The following is a 20,168-nucleotide window of genomic DNA, read 5'->3' as shown; positions in this document are numbered from 1 at the left end:
TACTCCCCATCCCCTCACAGTTCCTTTAATCCCCATCCGGCCTGTTCGCCACCCCTACCTACCCACTATCCCCACCCCATTGCCAATCCATAATCCCTCACAGCTCACCTCAGACTGCCCCTCCATCATCCCCACACAGCTTGCCCCAGTCCCAAGACTGGTGCAGCCACTCCCAGGGGAGAGGGGAACGAAGAGGAGAAAGTCTTCAGCCCCCTCTGCCTTGCACTGCCACCAACAGAAGAACTGCATGCTTCCTTCTTGCGATGGTGGGTGGTGGACAAAGGGGGGCAAGACTTCCTCTCTTTGTGGTGGTAGCACGTGCAACAGCAGTGTGGGGGGCATGAAGGACTGCCTCTTCCCATATGAACCTACTTGGTCCCTGAGATTATCTTCTGAGGCCCTCCTTCGTGTGCCTCCTCCTTGAGAGGTACAGAGCGTAGCAATACAAAAACGGGCCTTCTCTGCAGTGGCTCCCCGTCTGTGGAATGCTCTCCCCAGGGAAGTTCGCCTGGCGCCTTCTCTATACACCTTTAGGCGCCAGGCAATAATGTTCCTTTTCAACCAGGCCTTTGGTTGATCTTATTGATGTCCAACACCCTTTTAGAATGTGGCTTTTTGGGCGTAATTGGGTTACTGCTTTTGGTTTGATTTTATATGTTGTGGTCTTGTTGTGATACCTCTGGGTATAAGTTGAATAAATAATAATAAATAATGAAGGTTTGCGGGGGCCACTTACACTGCCTTCCTGCTCACTTGCTCTGCTGAACCACCTGCCCATTTGCCCACTCACTGGCTTCCCCCACACTGCATAGGCGACCACATGAACTGCCGCATGAAGACTTTATCCTTACAAAACTAATACATAGCAAGATCATATCACTGCAGTTGCCAGCTTGGCTCTTGGCAACATGATGACTTTATGCAATAGAAAAATGGACCTAAAACTGTATGATGTCTTCCCCAAACCCCAATTTAATTTCAGCATTGCAGGTTACACTCTTGGTTCGTCATCCTGAAACTGGAAAGCTTTTGGTTAATTTTGACCCCAAGATTTTAGAGATTGTCCGAGAGACAAAATGCATGATAAAAATGGGACTAGATGTGCCTGAAGAGGCAAAGAGGATAGTTAAGATTGAAAGCCATGTTAAGGCAAACAAATTAAGCTTGGAGGTAGGTAAACGATGGTGATATATAGTCTTTTCTAAATAATGTGCAATTTTGGTTGTATTTTGGCATCATGTCAGCCTGTTTTCCTTGGGTGTCAGGCCTTCAGGTAGGTGGGTAGGTTGGCAATCAGTGCCACCTAATGCCCAAGGCAGGAAATGTTCCAGAGTCAAGGTATACATGGCTGTATGACTACTGTTCTGAAATCTATTTCTGAATCAGTTTCTTTATGTCTCCAACTAATAAACACAATTGGCATAGATAATGGAAAAATAGGCATGATGATTTAGATGTGTGAATGTACCTCTTTGTCTCTTAAAAATCATGGCTGGGGTTTTTTTTGGGGGGGGGGGTGACTATAGAGAGACTTTAAAAATTAAAGATAGAGCCTGGTTGTCTGTCATGTCTATTTTGACTCTAAGCCAATAGGGCAAGGCTTACTGAAATGTGTCATACAGAGAACACCTGCAGCCCAATTCTTAATCTTATGTGTGGTTCTGTGGTGGAATACTGGCTATGGGGAGAGAAGCTTCATGTCTGAAGTTTTAAGTGAGAAAGTGTAAAATGTCCTATTTGCAGATTCTTTGAATCATCAAGGTTTCTCGGGGAGATCAGAGGTCAGAGCTCTTTGTCTGAGGAGAAATATCTTTCTTAATGCTTGTGATACTCCTGTCAGTGAAGCCATCAAGCACATGGCACTCAGTAAATCCTCACCTATATATTTTTTTCTTTGAATGGCTTGTGCTTTCAAATAGCATACACAGGAACATTAGGAAGAACTTCCTAACAGGACATATATGCTGTTCAATAGTGCAACAGGCAGCCACGGACAGTAGTAGATAATTATTTATTAGAGGTTTTTAAGCAGAGGATGAGACGTATCAGGATTTGCTGTATCAGCAGAAAGTTGAACCAAACGTCTCTTTGAAGTCCCTCCTAACTCTCCCAAAATTTGGCTGGGGGCTTTGGGATATTCTACTGCACAGTCACATTGTAAAGTCTGTTAAAATTCATTAAGTTATTGAATATTTGTTTTAAATCTCAGAATATTCTACACTGCTATGAAAATTTGTGTCAAGAAGTACCCACTGTCTTTGTCAATTTGATGGCACCCAAAATGAAGAAGGTGAGTTGTGACTGGTAGGGCAGCAGTAGGTAGAGCCCATTTCTTCTTGTTTTGACCTATCCTCCTCTCTGCTGAGTTCTACAAAGGTGACGCTGAGACTGTACAAATCCAGGACATTATACCAATCCACAGGGGATCTATTGCAGGTTTTGATTTGAAAAAATATATATGGATATTGTAGAATTAGATAAAAGGAGAGAATTAAAGGAGAGAATAGAGAAATTAAAGATGATTCCATGTTCGTGAGTTTAAGAATAAATTTATTACGATTGGAGAAAATGTTTATGATTATTATATTTAACTTTACACAGTATAATCTATAAAGAAAGGCTTAGTGAAATACTTAACTATCATTACGATTAGTTATATGCTATAGCATTCACAATAAATGCCTATTTTCCTGTCTTGGTCTTTTTCCCTACTTTCTGTAGGTAGAATCTGTGCTGAGGCAAGGGCTTACCATTTTAACCTGGTCATCTTTGACTTTAGATAGCTTCTTCCAAGAAGTTGATGAAGTCATAAAAATGTTTAATCAGCTTTTGAAGAAGGTAAACCTGATTTTGAACATGTGTTTAACAGATTTTTGTTGTTGTTTTATTGCTAATATTGCACCATCAGCTTGGGATGTATGGAGTGTTAGGGGAAGAGTAGTACTTCTGGTATGGGACACATTGTGTTCCTTCTGGGGTAGTTTGTCCACCTTTGGTCCCAACCCTGCACTCAGCTCTCACCTGTGGCTTCTAGAAGCTATCAGCATGTGACTGCGACCAGAGCCCAGGAATGGCTTTGACTGGCCAGCTAAACCAGGTGAGGGTAGCCAATGGGTCTCAAACCCTTAGTGAGTTAGGGACTTCCCATGCATGTGAAGACAAGGGCAAAGCAGGGGTGGGGGTTCAAATCCTGTGGGCATGTGGAACTAGTTGTGTGGATTTGAATTACAGCTCTTGTACTTTAACTTCATTGATGTTTTTGGGTGAGTTAGGTTTTTGCCCTTCAAAATCAAAATCTATGGGATTCCTGAAATAATACTGTTGTGGAAACCCTTGAAAGACATTGGCATGTTATTAACTACCTTTTTTTTAAAACAGATTAATGACTTAAGCGAAATGCAGATTGATTTAACAATGAAAGATATGGCAAATACCCTATTACTTATACTACCAGAAAGTCCAACAAAAGTGGAGGATTTACTTGCACGCAATGAGGTGATCACAATTTTTAAAAAAATTAATGGAACAAATATATTTCTAAATAGACATTTTTATTTTTCACTTTGATTGATTGTGTGTGCGAGCATGCAATATTACTGATTAGTTCTCATACCCTCCTTTGCCTCTCACCTCACCTGACCATCAGGGCTACTACTTTATACATGAGTAGACCAGAATCCTGTTCCTCTGTAGCTATCAGTTATATAGACTTGAACTAAAAGATTCTTGTTGTTATTTTCTTGAAGCAACATTCTGCACCTTCCATTTGTCCTCTTCCTTTATTTTTTATTCTTAATAAATTTCATTAAAAATTGGTTGCTGGTGTATTGAGGCTCTTGGGTAGCTTTGCGTCAAAACTCTCAGGGTTATTCCAACCCTTTGGGTACCTTGTCACTTGGTTCAAGCTACATGGTTGCATGAGCTGGATTTGAATGAAAAAAGTAAACTACACTGGTTTCTGGGGAGAGACAGATGAGCTGGATACTGTCTCTCTGCTTCCCTTTGTTCATCAGTATGCAGATGACACCCAGCTCTACCTCTCCTTTAAATCAGAACCAGTGAGGGCGGTGAAGGTCCTGTGTGAGTGCCTGGAGGCGGTTGGAGGTTGGATGGCGGCTAACAGATTGAGGTTGAATCCTGACAAGACAGAAGTACTGTTTTTGGGGGACAGGAGGCGGGCAGGTGTGGAGGATTCCCTGGTCCTGAATGGGGTAACTGTGCCCCTGAAGGACCAGGTGCGCAGCCTGGGAGTCATTTTGGACTCACAGCTGTCCATGGAGGCGCAGGTTAACTCTGTGTCCAGGGCAGCTGTCTACCAGTTCCACCTGGTACGCAGGCTAAGACCCTACCTCCCCGCGGACTGTCTCGCCAGAGTGGTGCATGCTCTAGTTATCTCACGCTTGGACTACTGCAACGCGCTCTACGTGGGGCTACCTTTGAAGGTGACCCGGAAACTGCAATTAATCCAGAATGCGGCAGCTAGACTGGTGACTGGGAGTGGCCGCCGGGACCACATAACACCGGTTCTGAGAGATCTGCACTGGCTCCCAGTACATTTCCGAGCACGATTCAAAGTGTTGGTGCTGACCTTTAAAGCCCTAAACGGCCTCGGTCCTGTATACCTGAAGGAGCGTCTCCACCCCCATCGTTCAGCCCGGACACTGAGATCCAGTGCCGAGGGCCTTCTGGCGGTTCCGTCATTGCAAGAAGTGAGGCTACAGGGAACCAGACAGAGGGCCTTCTCGGTAGTGGCGCCCGCCCTGTGGAACGCCCTCCCATCAGATGTCAAAGAGATAAAGAATTACCTGACATTCAGAAAACATCTTAAGGCAGCCCTGTTCAGGGAAGTTTTTAATATGTAATGCTGTACTGTTTTTAACACTGATTGGGAGCCGCCCAGAGTGGCTGGGGAAACTCAGCCAGATGGGCGGGGTATAAATAATAAATTATTATTATTATTATTATTATTATTATTCCCTTGAACTAAGCCACACCCACACTGGCAAAGTGATCTCAGGTTAACCCTTTTAGGCATGCAAGTGTGAGTCAATAACTGTATATTACAACATGAGATATCTGTTAAGGCAGAGAAGAGGGAAGACTTGTAGGATTTTGTTGGCATCCACAGCAATATCAAACTTGTCCATTCACCTGGGCTGCTAATTTGCCTTGGAACCATGTTCCTATAGTTTGGAAACTTCAGGTTTAAGAAGTAAAATTATGGCAAAATCTGTCTTAGGTGTGTGTTTGACATATTACCTGAGTGAAGCAACAAATGTCTTGTCTTGGTTGTCTAGGATTGATCTTTGTATCGGGTTCAGCAACTGAGTAGGTTCCTATAAGGTGGGAAACCTTCACAGTTGCTGTCAGGGTTTCTGGGAGAGAGGAGGAGATGACAGAGGAGACGGAGAGCGAGTGGGAGGAGGGGCAGAAGGATGAGGAAGAAGATGACGGAATTCTAAGGGAATCCACGAGTCTGAGCAGCGAGTCAGAGGATTCTCAAAAGGGGGTTACCTTAATCAAGCAAAAGGGAGGAGAAGGGAGAAGCGGAGAGGAGCCCAGTGGAAGACAGACGCAGCAAGAGGCGTCTCAGCTGGAACGGAGTAAAGGGGGTGGAGTCGTCAGCCTCTCGGAGGGAGCAGGATTAGGAGAGAACAGAGAAAGGGGGTTGGAGCAAGGTGTTCAGCCGGAAAGGGTGGAGAGCAGAACAAAGGGTGGTGTAGCGGTCGAAAGAAAGGTCAGGAGCAACGTACGCGCGCCAAGTTCAAACGTAGAGGCGCGCGGAAGTGGAGAGAGCTCAGGGGAGGAGCCCGGCCCCAAAGCCAGAAGGAGGGGGGAAGAGGCGGCAGAGGATTCAGCCTCAGGCGAGTCACGGAGAGAGGGAACCCAGGGGGGCAGGAAGACCCTGCGGAAAAGAAAGGAGAGGAAGAGGTGGTCTAGAGCCAGGCTATTAAGTTGGTGTGGAAGAGGGGAGGAGTCAGAGGGGACTTCAGCGGTCTAACGTGACAGACGTACGGCCACAATGCTGAACTGTATGAGAAGCAGAAATCTTCAATAAACTTTTCCTGTAAATAAACTGCAACGGAGTGAGGTCTCTTGTGAGCTGGGACCCATCCTGGGTGGCCGTGACAGTAAGTCCCCTCTCTGAAAGCAAAAAATTTTTTTTTGCGAAGCTCACGAACGGGAGCGGCCATGAGCGCTGAGGAGCAGCTGGTTGCACTGCGGGATCAGGTTACCGCTCTCACATCGGCAGTCATTGCTTCGCAGAAGAAGAATGACGACTTGGAGAAGACGTGCCAGGATTTGCAGGCAAGGTGGGAACACGCGGACAGGGCGGGGGCCCCAGGATCCAGAGCGGAGGGCATTGCGCTTGGACGGCGGGGGGGTGCCCTGGTTCCGCATTTTAATGGCAACTTGCAAGACTATCCCAATTTCAGAGCGGACGTCGTGTATGCACTGCATTTACTCCGTCACGATTTTAAAGATGAGGAGGAGAAAGTGGGGTTCATTGTTTCGCACCTGCATGGGGAGGCCAGGGCTTGGCTACGCAATCTGTGGCGCGAAGATGGACCGGCCCGTCGCAATTCAACTGCGTTCATCAAAGCGATGGATTCTTGTTTTCAATCCTCTGTGGATGTGGACATTGCGCGCCGTCAAATGCACGGGCTGAGGCAGGGGAAAGCGACTGTGCGCCAATACCACTCTAAATTTTTTGCATTGCTCACCGCCTTAGATTGGCCAAAGGACAGTAAACCGGTCAGAGATCTTTTTTGGGAGGGATTGAGCCCCCCCATCAAGGATGAGATCGCTAGAGGGGACAGACCCCAGACCCTAGAAGACGTGGTGCAACGGGCTTTAGCTATTGGAATTCGACATGAGGGACGTCCGTGGCACGAGGAGGACGGGCCCCAAGCGCGTGCGCAAGCGAGGACTCTCCCTTTTGTGCACAGGGATTTCAGCCGTGCGCACCCCTCGCCAATGGGGAAGGACAGCGAGGAGCCAATGGAGATTGGTGGTGCTAGGGCTCAGAAGCCATCCCAGAGCCCTGTCCCTGGTGCAGCCAAAGCGAAGCCTCCTAGAGGAGCCAGGAAGTGTTACATCTGTGACAGTGCGCACCATATGGCGAAAGAGTGCCCCCAGAGGCTCCAGAAGCACACTGCGGCACTGGCAACTGTGACAGCAGAGGTGCAACCAGGGGAGCGACTTCAGGGAAACGACAGTGCCTGGCTGGAAGCAGAGCTCCTGGGGCTCAGCCAGGCGGATCTGTAGACAAGCCCCCAGCATCGCCGCAGAGCGTGGACCCTTTGCCTCCCAAACCGGCAGTTCTGCTCACAGCAACACTCCAGCTGCCTGATGGGAGACTCCTCGAGGTTCCAATAACGATCGATTCGGGAAGCAACGCCGACTTCGTGGGACTGCAGTTCGTTAAGCAGCACAACATGGCGCTCCTGCCTGCAACGACGCCTCTGAACGTGGTCACGGTAGACGGCAGGAAGTTGCTGGGGGGGCAAGTGGTGCAGCAAACCCCTCCCATGCTGATGCAGATTGGCAACCATCGAGAACTTATTAGTTTCAATGTCACCCACTTATCGGACACGCCCATCGTGTTAGGCATGAGTTGGCTGGAGAGGCACAGTCCCGCGGTTGCGTGGTATCAGCGGCAGATCACCTTTTGTTCATCGTATTGTGCTCAGCATTGCTTTCAGACCGATCAGGGAGGAGAAGCCGAGCAGCAGTTGCATCTGGGTATGGTGCAAACAGTGCCTCACAAGTACCAGGACTTCTTGGAGGTTTTCTGTGAGAAGGAAGCTGACAAGTTGCCGCCTCACAGACCTTACGACTGCGCGATTGATTTAGTGCCAGGGGCGCAACTGCCTGCTGCCAAGCTGTACTCCATGTCGGAGGACGAAATGCAAGAGCTTCGGGAGTTCATAGACCATAACCTCAAGCGCGGTTTCATCCAGGAATCTAAAGCAGCGGGAGGCAGCCCTGTTTTCTTTGTGAAGAAGAAAGACACGCCCCAAAAAAGGCTTATAGTGGATTACAGGTTCATAAACAGCTTGACTAAGCCCAAAGCTTTCCCCATGCCCAAGATTGACGACCTTTTAGCGACCGTCAGGAGGGGCAAGATTTTCACCAAGCTGGACCTACGTGGAGCTTACAATCTCATCCGCATCCGGAAAGGGGATGAGTGGAAGACCGCCATGTTCACCCCTCTGGGCACGTACGAATACAGAGTCATGCCTTTCGGCCTCCAAAATGGCAGCCACGTTTTTCAAGCATTTATGCACCACGTGCTAGCAGGTCTCCTCTACAAAAAGTGTGTCTGCTTTCTCGACGATATCCTGATTTTCTCGGAATCGCCGGAGGATCACGATAAGGACGTGAGGGAGGTCCTGCAGAGGCTGAAGGAACACAGGCTGTACGCCAAGTTGGAAAAATGCCAGTTTGATGTCAGAGAGGTTGATTTCCTTGGCTACAAGTTGTCCGACGAGGGACTGGCCATGGACAGGGCTAAGGTTCAAGCGCTGTTGGACTGGAAAAGCCCTCGAAATCGGAAAGAGGTCCAGAGGTTCATCGGCTTTGCCAATTTTTACCGCAAGTTTATTAAAGGCTTTGCGAACGCGACGGCGGCTATCACTGACACCCTCAGTTCCAAGAAGAAGAAGTTCGTCTGGACCGAACAAGCGGAGCGGTCCTTCCGGACGCTTAAGGGTCTTTTCGCCTCCGAAGAGCAGCTGCTCCACGTGAATCCCGGCAGACCCATGCGGGTAGAGACCGATGCGTCAGACAGAGCGGTTGGGGCCGTTCTTTTGCAAGAGGATTCACAAGGCAACTGGAGACCGGGTGCGTTCTACTCCCGGAAGCTCAGCAAGACGGAGCGCAATTATACCATATGGGACAGGGAGTTGTTGGCCATTCATGCAGCTTTCAAAGCGTGGCGACACTTCTTGATAGGAGCCAAGCACACGGTGCAGGTCCGCACGGATCACAAGAACTTAGAGTATTGGCGGACGGCTAAGTTGCAGACCCAGCGACACATGCGCTGGGCGGAGTTCTTCGCGGACTTCGACTTCAAAATAGAATACATCCCAGGAGACTCCAATGTTATTGCAGACGCGCTATCCCGAAAGCCGCAATACTTGGAGGAAGCAGCTCCAATCGCAGCAAAGCACATTTTCGCACCGCAGGCGTGGACGTGCGCTACCATCGCAGTCGACCTGGACGCGGTGCGACGCGCGTTGCAAAGGGATCAGTTTGCACAGTCTAAGATGGAGGAGCTACGCGGAGGGTCGCGAGACAACGATGAGTTTCAATTGCAAGATGGACTTTTGACTCGTAAGGGTGCCCTTTACGTGCCCACCGACGAGCTTCGAGCCAAGGTTCTGCAACAATTGCATGACGCCCCTAGTGCAGGCCATTTCGGCAAAGAGAAGACGATGGAGTTGGTGGCTAGAGACTTTTGGTGGCCCCAGATGAGAGGAGAGGTGGCGGACTACGTCGCCAGGTGTGATATCTGCCAGAGGTCCAAACCAGTGCACCAGAAGCAGGCGGGATTGCTAGAACCGCTGGAGACACCGCAGCAACCGTGGGAGAGGGTAGCGTTGGACTTTGTTACAGACCTGCCCAGCTCCAGAGGTAAGACGGCGGTGTTAGTGGTGGTGGACTTGTTCACCAAGATGGCGCACTTCATCCCTTGTGCCAAGGTGGCGACGGCAGAACAGACCGCAAAGCTCTTCATCGATCACGTCTTCAGAGTGCATGGACTTCCGCAGTCCGTCTTGTCCGACAGGGGGCGCCAGTTTGTTTCCACTTTCTGGCGAAAGCTTCTGGGCATCTTGCACGTCAAAATCAACCTGACATCGGCGAGGCATCCACAAACCAACGGTCAAGCGGAGAGGGTCAACGCGATCATGCAGCAGTACCTGCGGTGCTACGCCAACCAGCGACCTGCGGCGTGGGTGGACTATCTGCCGATGGCTGAATTCGCCTACAACAACACGAAACACGCATCCACCGGGGTGACGCCTTTCTTCGCGAACAATGGCCGTCATCCCAGGACCTTCCCGAGATTTGCGGCACCAGGAGGGGGGGGGCCTCAAGATGCCGACCAGTTTGCAGCGGAGTTGCAAGAGGTGCACGAGGAGCTGCGGAGACATTTGGAGCTGGCAAAACAGGCGTATAAGGTGCAGGCCGATAAGCACAGGAGGGCGGGAGAGGACATCCAGGTTGGGGACTGGGTGTGGTTAGCAGCCCACGCGATGCCGGCCAGGTCATTGGCCAAGAAGAAGTTAGGACACAGGCAGCTAGGGCCATATCAAGTTGAGGCTAAGATCAATCCGGTGGCTTTTCGTCTAGCCCTTCCGGAGGGTTCCAGGGTGCACCCGGTCTTTCATAGGTCGGTGCTCACTCCCTACAAAACCCCACACAAGTTTCAAGAGTCAGGAGCACCCCCAGAGCCACGTAGGAGGGCGCCTGAGAGGGGGGAATCGCCAAGACCAGAACCTCTTAACGAGGTCACAGAGATACTGGACTCGAGATGGGGGGAGGAGGGAGTTGAATATTTTCTCGCCAGGGAAGGCACTCCGGCCTCTGCCAATAGCTGGGTGCCGGGTTACGCGTTGGACGAACCCCTGTTGAAGGAGGAGTTCCATGCACTTTTTCCGCACAAGCCCATGCCCGAGGAGTATTTTGATGATTGGCTTTTCACGCCCACTTTGTCGGACAGCACGTTCGAGGGTTTCTCCTCGCCCGAGGGCCATACGCCCGAAACAAGCCCGACCAGGGATCCGAGACTGGGGGGGGAGGAGACAGGCCCTTGTTGGTGGGTGGATCAGCCAAGGGAGGCATGGAGTCAGAGATGGATGGTAGGTCCTTGGCAGGCAGCGCCAGGAGAAACAGTGATGGAGGAAGAGACTGTGATGTCTTTGGGTGGGGAACCCGAGTTCGAACACACATATACGGAGCTGCCAGAGGAGAACGTTGAAGTGGACAACCTGTATCCTGAACCGACCCCGGAAGAACCACGTTTTCCTCAACCTGCACCCGGCGAGCGGGAGGGGGGAAGGGGGGGCTTCGAGGGGGGGATGGATGTCAGGGTTTCTGGGAGAGAGGAGGAGATGACAGAGGAGACGGAGAGCGAGTGGGAGGAGGGGCAGAAGGATGAGGAAGAAGATGACGGAATTCTAAGGGAATCCACGAGTCTGAGCAGCGAGTCAGAGGATTCTCAAAAGGGGGTTACCTTAATCAAGCAAAAGGGAGGAGAAGGGAGAAGCGGAGAGGAGCCCAGTGGAAGACAGACGCAGCAAGAGGCGTCTCAGCTGGAACGGAGTAAAGGGGGTGGAGTCGTCAGCCTCTCGGAGGGAGCAGGATTAGGAGAGAACAGAGAAAGGGGGTTGGAGCAAGGTGTTCAGCCGGAAAGGGTGGAGAGCAGAACAAAGGGTGGTGTAGCGGTCGAAAGAAAGGTCAGGAGCAACGTACGCGCGCCAAGTTCAAACGTAGAGGCGCGCGGAAGTGGAGAGAGCTCAGGGGAGGAGCCCGGCCCCAAAGCCAGAAGGAGGGGGGAAGAGGCGGCAGAGGATTCAGCCTCAGGCGAGTCACGGAGAGAGGGAACCCAGGGGGGCAGGAAGACCCTGCGGAAAAGAAAGGAGAGGAAGAGGTGGTCTAGAGCCAGGCTATTAAGTTGGTGTGGAAGAGGGGAGGAGTCAGAGGGGACTTCAGCGGTCTAACGTGACAGACGTACGGCCACAATGCTGAACTGTATGAGAAGCAGAAATCTTCAATAAACTTTTCCTGTAAATAAACTGCAACGGAGTGAGGTCTCTTGTGAGCTGGGACCCATCCTGGGTGGCCGTGACAGTTGCCATAGGAACTCAGTCCTTATAAGATATTTTTGGAAGAATATGATCTTTTTGACTGATTGACTGATTTGACTGATTTTGACTGATTTTTGACTAATAAGACTGATTGTTGAAACTTTAAGGCCAGATGATTTGTTCTGGTTTAAAGCACTTCAAATTTTGATAATATTAAAATACTGGTAGTGGTAAATATAAGATTATTGCTTTTGAATCTTCAGAAGTGATATGTGTAAATCAAAGTTAAAATGTGTCACTTTTTGTAACAATAAGTACCGTAATTAAATACATTTCAAAATAATTTTTCATTTGTGATATATTATTGGTATTAACTAAAAGAATTTAAACCTTGGCCAAGTGTTCTGACCCCCCCCCCCCAGTATTGTAAACATTCTTCCTGTATATCATGAACAGGTATGCACCAAGGAATGGGCTGAAATATTGAACAACAGAAGCAGACACATAGAAGATGCTGTGCAAGAACTGATATCTATATTTGAGCATATTTATGAAGTTAAGCGTACTAAAAAACCATCTGTGAAAAAATTTCAAGCACAAGGTATTTTTTTATATCCCTGTGTGAAATGTTCAAAAAACCCCAAGTAGTTACATTATTCATGCACGTTTTATTTTCCCATTTTCTGTGAGGTGTGTGTGTTCTTTGTCCAAGATTAGATGAATATATAAGATTCCTTACTATCAATGATTATAAGAAGGTTGTTTTTTTAATGCTTCAAAGGTGACATTCATTTATTTATTCAAAAGCATTTCTAAACTGCTCCAAATTTAAAAATCTCTATGCAGTATACAAAAATACTACATAAAAACAGCAGAACAGTATTGTAAAAGTACTGATACAAATATAAAAAATAATATTTAAAAAACATATATCATTTCTGGGGCATGTTCACAGGAGCTTCCATCCCTTGCACTCCCTTGCTCTGCCAATATCCTGTACACTATTGTTATTGTTCCTCATTACATCTTTTTGCCACCCCACCCTATTCAGTCTGCCTGCCTGCCTTCCTGGTTCATCACACCAGCAGTGACTGGTAGATTTGTGATCTGTTAGGAGCCTGCTTCTTTATCCAGGCTGGAGCTCAAATAGGCATTTTGCAATACAATCCTCAGTACACTTCTTCCTATTCAGTGCCTGATCTTGAGACCAGCTGTTCTCAAGTGGGCACTGGGGTCTTCACAAAGATCATGGTGACTGTTATGGCTTATCCACAGCAGGTAGGGATACATCTGTACCCTTACCTGGACATCATCATGATCTGGTCATCATCATTCCTTCATTTGGTGTATTGAGACCGGAGGACTATGGGTTTTTAATGAATGCAACAGAGAGTCAGGTGATACCAACACATCATGTAAAATACCTGGGTGCCTTGCTAGACACAAGTCTGGAGACTGCAGTGCATGCTGCCAAGAACCGATGGTACAGGGTGCATGGAGTCTGTCATAAGTCAAAGCTTAAATCGGTTAGATCTTTAGGTGGCAAGACTGGCATTGTAGCACTCTGTACCATGGATGAAGCTTCATATGTGATTATAAGACTGGACTATGCCACCACAAAGACACATATCATTCATTGGGGTATGAAATCTCGTGCACTGCAGTCAGAAGTGACATTGCTTCTAGTACAGGCAGAGAAGAATTTAAGATCTCTGGTAGCAGAATATGTGCACTGGGTAGACAACTTGAAGACTGATTGGTTCAGTAATCAAAATCAGCAGGAGCCACTGGGAGAGTTCTCTATTCTTTCTGAAGGGCAGGTTGCCTGGAATGGTTTTGTTCCGAGAGAGGGGCTTGAGCCTTGCAAAGTATTGTTATAGGTTTGTGGGGTGCCTGGACCCCGCTTCTAATTCCTGGGTGTAATACACTGACTTTAGCATGTTAAAAATACAAGCCAGGAGCCAGCCTTGTGATGGCCACTAAAGATGACTTGATAGCTGTGACAAAGGGAGTGGCTCTGTGCCAGAAGGCAAATGAGAGGGGCCCCTCACTCAACTCATAATTAGTTAGAAAGACAAAACTTCTGAAGTAGAGTTTTAGAGTTTTGCTGGGCTGGAGGGAAGAGGCAGCATGCAAAATATTGCCAGCTGCAGAGGTTCAGAGAACCATGGTGGATTTCTTTTTGAATTCAGGGCTGTGCTTACGGAGGAAACAAGACTCTCTTTGAGTGTAACGCCTTGAAACCCACCACAGTAGGCTCAGGTTATATAGATGTGTGTAAATAAACCATATATTGTAAAGACACTACAGTCTCAGCTGTGCCTTATTTCCAAAGTTAAACATGAACCCTGAGTAAGCGACTGTAACCCCTGGAATCTTGCACAGCTGTGAAGAGTGTTGTGGTGTGCAACTTTATTGCCATTCCAATAGCATCCAGTGACAGTATAAATCTCAGGGTAGACTGTACCCATTTATGCAGAAGGTCTCCAAGGTGAACGGTCTCTGGAATATTAGAGCAGTATAGGTAAGGGAAATTGGCAAATCGGATCCATTACTTTGGGATAATGTTTGGTGCCAAGGGCTGGCTCAGCTGCAGTGATGCACAAAGTGGGGCTGAGTGTGAGCCATGTCTACTATTCACCTGATGAAGAATTGGGGTGAATGTGGCCTGCCTGCCTCCCATGTTGTTCCTACCCAGTTTTTGTCTGACCTTCCTATGATTGAATTAACATTTGTGGAGGGGTTTATATACATAGGTCCCACTGTGCAAAGGCTCGACCTACATGACCTATTAACCTCAATTTTGTAGTGTATTGGTTGCAGGGATGAGGCCTATATGTATTGTGCTTTACGTATGCAAAATCTTATGGAAAAAGTAGGTCTTAGTGCATGAATAGCTGACAGTAATCCTTTCCCTTTCATCGTATGTACAGTGTTTGGTATGAACTTCTGCACAGGACTATCAGTTGAATGAACTATATTAAATTTATTTTATATCTTATTTTCAATAGAAGGGAAGCATGTAGCATTTGGAAGTTCATCAGACGAGAAGACCTCTGCGTCTTCAGGTATCCTTAGTAGTGAAGACGCTGAGGATAGTGAGAAGGAAGATGAGTTTAAAAAGGTATTCCATTGCAAATGAGTAACCAGATATATAGTGCAGGACGCACATTACTGAAACTGAACAGAAAATTATTTACAAAGCTGTTACACAAGTTGTACAGACAATTTTCAAATGTTATTTAGCTTTTCCTCCTCTCTCCATTCTTTTGGGGGTACTTAGAAGTGAGAGTAGGATTGCAGTCTTTTGTCCTGAACTATGGGAATGCCCATCACTGAGGTCAAGCAAGGGCAAGTTTAGTAGTCCCAGGGTTTGGGGCAGATAGAAGGGCAAAGCAGGATCTGTACCATGAAGAAGGATCAAGGTGTGAGTTTCCTGGTCTGGTGCTTTACTGGACGTAAGAAGATTCTACGTCAAATCTCATTTTGTCTCACAAGAATCCCCTGTGACCAACTCAGTAATAACTAGATAACTGATCTATTGGTTTGAAGAAAAAAAGAGAAGAGAGATAAAATGTTGGCTGTTTTCTGGGATATATTTAACAGGAACACATTCTTCTTAATTGTAGGAATGCAAAGAAGTAGTTGCATATTTTAGTCATCAGTTGCTGGACAGCCTACAGAAAGCTACTCGATTATCCTTGGATGCCCTTAAAAAGCGAATATTTGTTTCAAGGTACGTGGTAAAAGTTGGGACGCGGGTGGCGCTGTGGGTTAAAGCACAGAGCCTAGGACTTGCCGATCAGAAGGTCGGCAGTTCGAATCCCCGCGACGGGGTGTGCTCCTGTTGCTTGGTCCCAGCTCCTGCCAACCTAGCAGTTCAAAAGCATGTCAAAGTGCAAGTAGATAAATAGGTACCACTCCTTCGGGAAGGTAAACGGCATTTCCGTGCGCTGCTCTGGTTTGGCAGAAGCGGCTTAGTCATGCTGGCCACATGACCCGGAAGCTGTACGCCGGCTCCCTCGGCCAATAAAGCGAGACGAGCGCCGCAACCCCAGAGTCGGCCACGACTGGACTTAATGGTCAGGGGTCCCTTTACCTACGTGGTAAAAGAGGCTTTGTGTGGTGAAGAAAATTCTACACAGGTTGTAATGGCTGCTCACTAAACACAATAAATTGATCTGAACTGAACTGAACAGGTTGTCTTCTCAAATCTTGAAGTGGATTTTCTTTCCCCACAAGACTCAGTCCTATTCCTTCACAACTCTCAAAATGCTACTACTTTTTTGCCACTGGCATAAGAAAACAAACACAGCAATTGACCAGACTTTCCCTGTCTTGGAAGAGCTGGATGTTCCCCCTTCCTCTCTTCAACCTCCCCTTTGCTGCCCCATAGAACCCTCTTGGTGTGTCCTCTGTTCTGTTCTCTTCCTGACCCCCTCCCCATTTCAGCATTTTGCAGTGGCATATCAATAAAATATTTCCTGTTTCCTTTTCAGCTCCAGCTCATTTGGACGGCCACCCTATTTACCTCAGACAGCAACTACTAAACCCGAAGATGTTATTACATTTCTAAAAGCTGAAGTGCACTTAGCTATTCCAAATGTTGTAAGTGATTTATGCAATCAAGAAGGCGAGCTCCTTAATTTCTTCTGATTATCTTAACTTTCGCAGTGCTGTTCAATAGATTTCTTGAAGATTTGGATGAAGTAGTGTACAACTCACATACAAAATCTAGAGATGATTTAAAATTTTTAAATTTTTAAAATGAGAATACCCAGAGCTTCTGGCTGAGAACTCACAAGCTTATGGGCTGCTGATGGCAAATGCTTGCCAAACTGTGTTTGGGTTCAAGAGAGTTACATTTGGGTTTAAGACATTGTGTTTAATGGAAAGCATTTATGTGTTCTATATAGGTAATGGTGCCTAGTTTGGATGATATCCAGCAAGCCATCAACCGCATGATTCAGTTGACACTGGATGTAAGCCGTGGGGTGGCACACTGGGGTCAGCTGCACCACCCGCCAAGATCCAGTACCACCCTGGAAAGCAATGTTGTTGCATCACCCAGCTTAATAGGAGGGAAAGCGAGAAAAGAAGAAAGTAAGTTAGTAGCCTCTGCTCCTCTTTTCCATTACAAAGTGCCATTGCTTCCAAAATTTCAAAACTGTTCTTTAAAGCTACACTTAACCCAGCCTACTTCCAGCTGGGCATTTATACTGTGAAATGCCCAATTTTTAAGTGACATGTGCATGGTGTTGTGGATAGAACACCCCCTCTTATGTATTACTTGTTCAACTTCTGATTCTCGGGTCTAGGATCCTGTGCACCCCAGAGGATCCTGCACAGGCCAGAGGACCCAAATGACCCCCGAAAACAACCCAGTGGCACCATGGCAAAAGAGCAGTGGCGCCATTAGCAACTGAGACTTTAGCTTCCTGCCACTTTAATTTTTAAAAATGAGCAAGGCCAACTAGATACCACCTCTTGGGTTGGGGAACCAGGGAGAGCAGAAAGGGTGTGTTCTGAGGGGACTTGGTGCATCCTCTGGCTATCGTGCTGCTTTTTGCCCCATGAACCCGAACATACCTTAGAGAGTTGTCTAGCGCAACTTACATTTGCTGTGTTTTCGTGTGGCCAAAACCCTTGCTTTTATGGGCCTGCTTGCCAGCCAGCGAGGGAAGAAGGGAAAAGTGTATATCTAAAGAGAGGGTATTTGGACCATTATCCTAAACAAATGTATTCAGATCCTCTGTCATCCCTATTGTACATTGACTATATTGCAAGCCCCCTTGATATCGTTGATTAGTAGGCAAAGGATATATATTCCAGATAACGAAATAAGCCTCGGCGAGTGCCAGAGGGATTAACAAAAAACAAAAGTAGTCTTTATTTCTCAGAAATACGTAAGTAAGTATAATAGATTCTGAGAGCACAATCCAAGAAATGTAAAGTAGTCACCCGGTCTATTAAATAAAAAAAATAAAAAACTTGTTAAATCTCAGTGATTTTTTTTTATGGATTATGCTCAATAAGAAATACATATTCATTAGTGTAGATTTCTGCTGTTTACGTTTTTGCTCTGCTTTGATATATGGAAGGGGAGTGTAAAGAGAGGCTACAGAATTTATGTTGTTAACCATATTTCTCAGAAACACCAGAAGAGACATATCCTGCAAGAAAGTTGAGAAATTTCTATCCAGGAGTGGCAGAACACAAAGATATTTCCAAGTTAGTTGTGCTTCTGTCCTCATCAGTAAACTCTGTACGGAAAGCAGCTAGTGAAGCGCTGCAAGACTTTCAAAAATATAAAGCTCTGTGGACAGAAGACAGGGATGCGAAAGTTCAGGTAAACTGAATTCTGAGCCTTCGTTGTGATTTTAAGCACTACATTTCTTTTTACTCAACTTGGTTCATGGTTCAAAAGCTAGTGCATAGGGTCTCTTAAGTGTCAGTGTCCCCTGGGTGCAGATGACCTGGACTCACATGAATCCTCTCAAATCCTACCCTATTCATATAACAACATTCACAGTTTTTACCAGAAAGCAGAAGGAAAAAAGTTTGCTTGAGGAGCTGAACATAAGTGCTGTATTGTATTTGTGGGCTGAAAACTGAAGTGCAGGGCTGTTCCAGTGGCGTAGCGTGGGGGGTGCAGGGGGGGCTGGCCGCACCGGGCGCAACATCTGGGGGTTAGGGGGTGCAAATCCATGGGTTAGGGGGCTCAAATCCACGGGTTAGGGGGCGCAAATCCACAGGTTAGGGGGTGCAAATTACTTGCCTTGCCCCGGGTGCTGACAGCCCACGCTACGCCACTGGGTTGTTCCCACTGTGAATCTTGACTTTAAGCGGGTGGAATAGGCTCCTGGGTTATTCTGGTAGTTGGTAGGTGGCAGCGTCCATGGAGAGCAGGATTTGGAGTGGGGGACTCAATGCAGGCCAGTGCAATATGTCCTGGGCGAGCTGCTATTTGCAGCTCTGATGTAGCTGCTATATGCATGTGTCACACTCCTTATGTAGCCTTTGAAGTAACACTACAATACTGAATACTGTTTTAACAGAATAAAATAATTCATGTTAATAATCCGTTCCAACTGCTTACAGCAATTTTTAGCCAGTAACCCATCTCTGACTGAGATCAGGTCAGAGATTCTTCATTACGCTACCTTTGAACAAGAGATAGAAGATTTAAAACCTACAATTTCTGTTGGCCCCATTGAACTGAATACAGGTATGAAAACCATTTTCTTTATGTGCAATGTGCAGGAAAATAAATTGTCACTTTGGGGGCAACAAGTTCTTTGCTTTTCTGAGCAGTGTTTGGAATAGTTGTATCAATTGCAAGTTGATCTTGCAATCTTGAATTGACCCTTTTCTGTTGTTTCTAGGTCTTCAGATTGTCTTTTGTCCATCCTAGAGAAATGCCTTAATACTTTTTTTTTACAGTCATAGCACTGAGTTGGAATTTTGTTATAGCAACACAAATCTGGCATTTGTGGAAATTTTACTTTGAACTACAATTATTAGGCAGACAAAGATCATGCCATAGCCCAGTAACCAACCATATTATGTTAGGAAATAACCCACTCATCTCTAAAGTCCAATACAGAAGTTATTATCTGTGAACTGTGCTCTGTGAACATATGGAGAGGCTGGGGAGCTCTGAGCAGCCCTGACAGCTCCATGCGACTGAGACCTCCAGTTGAGGATGGAAGAGTCTATGCACAATTAGCTGAACGTGCTTGGGTTTTCTCTTCACACTGTCTGTCCAATGTCTGAAGGCAGAGGAGGGCAGGGCCAGCACAGGCAGCCCTATGTGCCGCTTTGCATATTCTTGGAACGTGTGATGGATAGCCTCTGTGCACTGCTAGGTCTTCTCTTGATTCCCTGTTATAGGAAATAGTTACACAGTGGAAACATCCCCTCCCCCCATGACTAAATTTATTGGCTCTAATTGTTACATAACTCCAATTAGATACTTGACATCAGGGGGCTCTGTTAGGGAGATCAAAGGGGAGACTAAAGCATGAAGATGTAATAACATATATTATTTTACTAACTATAACCAAAATCTAAAGAAGCAGGGTTTTGATCATCTAGCACTAATTGAACAGGAAAGACTCATTAAGTTTCCGCTTAACGATTTGAGATCCTGCTGCATCGTATAGACCCATGCCTGAAGGATGCACAGCCTTCATTTTGAAGAGACTCCTCTGAAAGCTGTTGGTTAGGAAATACAAATCCAAAGTCCCTTTGGCATGCAAAACTACTTGCTAAAATTTTTGGGTCACAGCCTAAAGGTTGTAATTTTGCTGACTAGGCTGTTTTGTTTTAAACTTGTTTGTGCAATTTCCT

The 20,168-nt window shown here is 46.8% G+C and overlaps 1 protein-coding gene across 1 annotated transcript in view; it reads left to right on the top strand.

Annotated features, from left to right (window-relative positions):
- The window catches only part of DNAH8 (dynein axonemal heavy chain 8), a 153,177-nt gene that overhangs the window by 29,084 nt on the left and 103,925 nt on the right, over positions 1 to 20,168 (top strand). The window contains exons 18-28 of the mRNA XM_081903566.1: positions 983 to 1,170; positions 2,210 to 2,290; positions 2,722 to 2,838; positions 3,379 to 3,495; positions 12,273 to 12,417; positions 14,828 to 14,940; positions 15,446 to 15,552; positions 16,316 to 16,424; positions 16,733 to 16,919; positions 17,969 to 18,165; positions 18,918 to 19,044. Coding sequence (XP_081759692.1) covers positions 983 to 1,170; positions 2,210 to 2,290; positions 2,722 to 2,838; positions 3,379 to 3,495; positions 12,273 to 12,417; positions 14,828 to 14,940; positions 15,446 to 15,552; positions 16,316 to 16,424; positions 16,733 to 16,919; positions 17,969 to 18,165; positions 18,918 to 19,044 — 1,488 coding nt within the window. The remainder of the gene's footprint in view (positions 1 to 982; positions 1,171 to 2,209; positions 2,291 to 2,721; positions 2,839 to 3,378; positions 3,496 to 12,272; positions 12,418 to 14,827; positions 14,941 to 15,445; positions 15,553 to 16,315; positions 16,425 to 16,732; positions 16,920 to 17,968; positions 18,166 to 18,917; positions 19,045 to 20,168) is intronic.

The sequence above is a fragment of the Podarcis melisellensis genome (assembly GCF_964234715.1).
Source record: "Podarcis melisellensis genome assembly, chromosome: 3".
NCBI lineage: Eukaryota > Metazoa > Chordata > Lepidosauria > Squamata > Lacertidae > Podarcis > Podarcis melisellensis.
The sequence above is the reverse complement of the archived record's forward strand: the minus strand, read 5'-3'. Positions and strand labels throughout refer to the sequence as shown.